Source organism: Oncorhynchus mykiss, chromosome 19, assembly GCF_057628025.1.
Source record: "Oncorhynchus mykiss isolate SJ-2025 chromosome 19, ASM5762802v1, whole genome shotgun sequence".
NCBI lineage: Eukaryota > Metazoa > Chordata > Actinopteri > Salmoniformes > Salmonidae > Oncorhynchus > Oncorhynchus mykiss.
This window is the reverse complement of record NC_143040.1, coordinates 73219585-73224249: the sequence shown is the minus strand read 5'-3', so window position 1 is coordinate 73224249 and position 4665 is coordinate 73219585. Positions and strand designations below refer to the sequence as shown.

The 4665-nt window shown below is 44.5% G+C and overlaps 1 protein-coding gene across 1 annotated transcript in view; it reads left to right on the top strand.

Moving 5' to 3' along the window:
• slc39a9 (solute carrier family 39 member 9) overlaps positions 1-3434 on the top strand; it is a 10971-nt gene extending 7537 nt beyond the window's left edge. Inside the window, exon 7 of the mRNA XM_036955385.2 lies at positions 166-3434. Within this exon, the coding sequence (XP_036811280.1) occupies positions 166-402 (237 nt within the window). The 3' untranslated portion in view covers positions 403-3434. The remainder of the gene's footprint in view (positions 1-165) is intronic.
• Positions 3435-4665: the final 1231 nt, after the last annotated feature.

Genomic DNA, 4665 nt, shown 5'->3' with positions numbered 1-4665 from the left:
TAGAATGAAATGAAGCCCTGAGTATTCCTTCCAAATGTTGTTCTCCCTCTATGGCTTTTCAAAAATGTATTTCACTAAATGCCCCAGTCATGAGAAGTGATGCTCATTCTAATTCCTCCCTTCTTTTTCTTCATTTTCTTTCTTCCTGGTCTCGTCGACCTCTAGTCCAGTAAAGAGGCACTGTCAGATGTGAACGCCACGGGCGTGGCCATGTTGTTCTCTGCCGGGACCTTCCTGTACGTTGCCACGGTACATGTCCTTCCCGAGGTGGGCGGGACCGGACACAGCCACTCCCCCACACCGGGGAAGGAAACAGCGAAGGGACTGAGCAAGGTGGAGGTTGGGGCTCTGGTTCTGGGCTGTCTGATACCACTGGTGCTGTCTGTCGGACACCAGCACTAGAGACACACAGACCCAGAGGAGGAGAAGAGAGAACGGGTAGGAAGGAGGAGGGTCTAAGAGGGAAAGCAGCCAAACAGATCTCTCTCTTATGTCTTATTTATCTGTTCTTGGACTGCTGATTGGTTGGAGTGGGACAACGACTTGCGGCCGGATCAAAACCATTTAAACCCCACGCTGGAAGACACAGGGATGACGATGTCATTAACAACAACAACTTCCCCACTTTTTCTACGAGAAGTGTTGTCTGTTGACAAGAGACTTGCACTACCATGTTTAAAATATATATATTTGATTTGATTTTGAGCTCTAGGTAGACTGTACAGATAAGCGAGAGAGTTTGGCTCGTGGTCGTGTCCTGTTTCAGACGAACTGTCGACTGACTCCTGAACTCGTATTAACGGGATATTTGTTTGAAGACTTTGAAAAAATTAAAAAGCTAAATATTGTGACATCTTGCAGTAAAAGTAAAGTTGTTTTTAAATCAGTGATTTAAAAAAAAACCCTCGCTGGTTTTCAGACACTTTTAATAACTTTACTCTTACTGTAAGATGAAATGTGATCGTTATTTATGTTCTTGCTTGGAATCGGGTTAATAAGTATTTAGAAGTTTTACATGTAAGTAGTTACATTTCTATGACTTTTGATCGTACCTAATGATTACTTATCTGCTCTACTAGTAATATGAGACGTCTGAGAGAAATGTGTCTATGAGACTGATTTCCACAGACCCTAACCTTTTGTTAACTGAAAGTTAATGACCGTATAGCTTCAGCCACACAAAGGAACGCTTGCCACAGGATCGATCGGCCTCTAAATGAGACACTGAAACATCTAAACCTATAACAGCCGTTCTTTCTTTCACATTTAGTTTGGTTGTTTACCCCCCCTAGACCTGCTTCCCAGGAAGTACAGGTACAGGAAGTGGAGACGTGATTGTGGAGTAGAGTGAGGTTGCCACTATATGCTGATCTTTGGTCAGTTTTGTGTCCCCCCCCCACTAATGGTTAAGGTCAAAGTTGTACCTAGGGGAAACTTCACTCCTGAGCGATGATTGTATGGAGACAAAATGGCTACTAGTCTTTTTGACGGTGGTGGTGGTGGTCAAATAGACTAGTAGCCATTTTGTCTCCATACAGTATGTGAGTAGTCTTTGTACAGTATATGAGTAGTCAGAGAGATGCATTATAATGACCTCTGAACTGAGGGACCAGCATTGTGGAGTGTAGGGAGAGAGACAGACAGACCAGCAGACAGACAGCTTTGTCTGGACCACTTTGTTCTAATCTATCAAATCAGATGTTATTAGTCACATGTGCCTAATACAGCAAGTGTAGACTTTACAGTGAAATGCTTACTTACAAGCCTTTAACCAACAATACAGAGTTAAAAAGTAAGACGTTTTTTCACAATTCCTGACATTTAATCCTAGTAAAAAATTCCCTGTTTTAGGTCAGTTAGGATCACCGGTTTATTTTAAGAATGTGAAATGTCAGAATAATAGTAGAGAGAATGATTTATTTCAGCTTTTATTTTCTTTCATCACATTCCCAGTGGGTCAGAAGTTTACATACACTGAATTAGTATTTGGTAGCATTGCCTTTTAAATTGTTTAACGTTTCGGGTAGCCTTCCACCAGCTTCTCACAATAAATTGGGTGAATTTTGGCCCATTCCTCCTGACAGAGCTGGTGTACCTCAGTCTATTTTAGTTTATTTAAGTAGGCAAGTCAGTTAAGAACGACAGATTTGTACCTTGTCAGCTCGGGGGTTTGAACTTGCAACCTTCCGGTTACTAGTCCAACGCTCTAACCACACACCACGCTTTTTCAGTTCTGCCCACACATTTCCTACAGGATTGAGGTCAGGGCTTTGTGATGGCCACTCCAATACCTTGACTTTGTTGTCCTTAAGTCATTTTGCCACAACTTTGGAAGTATGCTTGGGGTTGTCCATCTGGAAGACCAGATTTGTGACCAAGCTTTAACTTCCTGACTGATGTCTTGAGATGTTGCTTCATAATATCCACATAATTTTCCACCCTCATGATGCCATCTATTTTGTGAAGTGCACCAGTCCATCCTGCAGCAAAGCACCCCCACAACATGATGCTGCCACCCCCGTGCTTCACGGGTGGGATGGTGTTCTTCGGCTTGCAAGCCTCCCCCTTTTCCCACCAAACATAACAATGGTCATTATGGCCAAACAGTTCTATTTTTGTTTCATCAGACCAGAGGCCATTTTTCCAAAAAAGTACGATCTTTGTCCCGATGTGCAGCTGCAAACCTTAGTCTGGATTTTTTACAGTCGTTTTGGAGCGGTGGCTTCTTCCTTGCTGAGCGGCCTTTCAGGTTATGTCGATATAGGACTCGTTTTACTGTGGATATTGATACTTTTGTACCTGTTTCCTCCAGCATCTTCACAAGGTCCTTTGCTGTTGTTGTTGTCCCATGGTGTTTATACTTGCGTACTATTGTTTGTACAGATGAACCTGGTACCTTCAGGCGTTTGGAAATTGCTCCCAAGGATGAACCAGACTTGTGGAGGTCTACAAATTTTTTTCTGAGATCTTGGCTGATTTCTTTAGATTTTCCCATGATGTCAAGCAAAGAGGCACTGAGTTTGAAGGTAGGCCTTGAAATACATCCACAGATACACCTCCAATTGACTCAAATGATGTCAATTAGCCTATCAGAAGCTTCTAAAGCCATGACATAATTTTCTGGAATTTTCCAAGCTGTTTAAAGGCACAGTCAACTTAGTATGTAAACTTCTGACCCACTGGAATTGTGATACAGTGAATTATCTAAACAATTGTTTGAAAAATTACTTGTGTCATGCACAAAATAGATGTCCTAACCGACTTGGCAAAACTATAGTTTGTTAATAAGAAATTTGTGGAGTGGTTGAAAAACGAGTTTTATGACTCCAACCTAAGTGTATGTAAACTTCCAACTTCAACTGTACATGTATTTAGGGGTGAAGTGACTAGGATAGATAATAAACAATAGCAGCAGCGTATGGGAAGAGTAAAAGTGTGTGGCGTCAACATGCATTCGTATGTGTGTGTGTGTGAGCGTATGTTGTGAGTGTCGGTGTAGTGTGTGTGTGTGTGTGTGTGTGTGTGTGTGAGCGTATGTTGTGAGTGTCGGTGTAGTGTGTGTGTGTGTGTGAGCGTATGTTGTGTGTGTGTGTGTGAGAGCGTATGTTGTGTGTGAGCATATGTTGTGAGTGTCGGTGTAGTGTGTGTGTGTGTGTGTGAGAGAGCGTGTGTGTGAGCGTATGTTGTGTGTGTGTGTGCGAGCGTATGTTGTGTGTGTGTGCGAGCGTATGTTGTGTGTGTGTGTGAGCGTATGTTGTGTGTGTGTGAGAGCGTATGTTGCGAGTGTCGGTGTAGTGTGTGTGTGTGTGTGTGTGTGTGTGTGTGTGAGCGTATGTTGTGTGTGTGTGTGTGTGAGTGTGTGTAGTATGTGTGACTGTGTGGGTCGAGTCCAGCATAGAGCCAGTACAAGAGATCCAGTGCCAAAAATAGAGGGTAAATAGCCTGGACGGCCATTTGATTAACTGTTCGGGAGTTTTATGGCTTAGGGGTAGAAGCTGTTAAGGAGCCTTTTGGTCCCAGACTTGGCGCTCTGGTTCCACTTGTCATGCAGTAGCAGAGAGAACAGACTTGGATGGCTGGAGTCTTTGACAATTTTTTAGGGCTTACCTCTGACACTTGAGGTGGCAGGGTGCTCGACCCCAGTAATGTCCTGGGCAATACGCACTACCCTCTGTAGCGCCTTGTGGTCGGATGCCAAGCAGTTGCCGTACCAGGCGGTGATGCTGCCAGTCAAGATGCTCTCATGGGTGCAGAACTTTTGAGCCTCCTGAGGGGTAATAGGCATTTTCGTGCACTCGTCATGACTGCGTTGATGTGTTTGGACCATGATAGGTCCTTAGTTATGTGGACACAGAGAACCTAAAGTTCTCGACCTGCCCCACTACAGCCCCATCGATGTGAATGGGGGCGTGTTCGCCCCTCCGTTTCCTGTAGTCCAAGATCCGCTCTTTTGTCTTGCTGACGTGGTTGAGGGAGAGGTTGTTGTCCTTGCACCACACTGCCACCTCCTCCCTATAGGCTGTCTCATCATCGTCGGTGATCAGGCCTACCACCAGGTCTCTGACCTCCTCCCTATAGGCTGTCTCATCATCGTCTGTGATCAGGCCTACCACCAGGTCTCTGACCTCCTCCCTATAGGCTGTCTCATCATCGTCGGTGATCAGG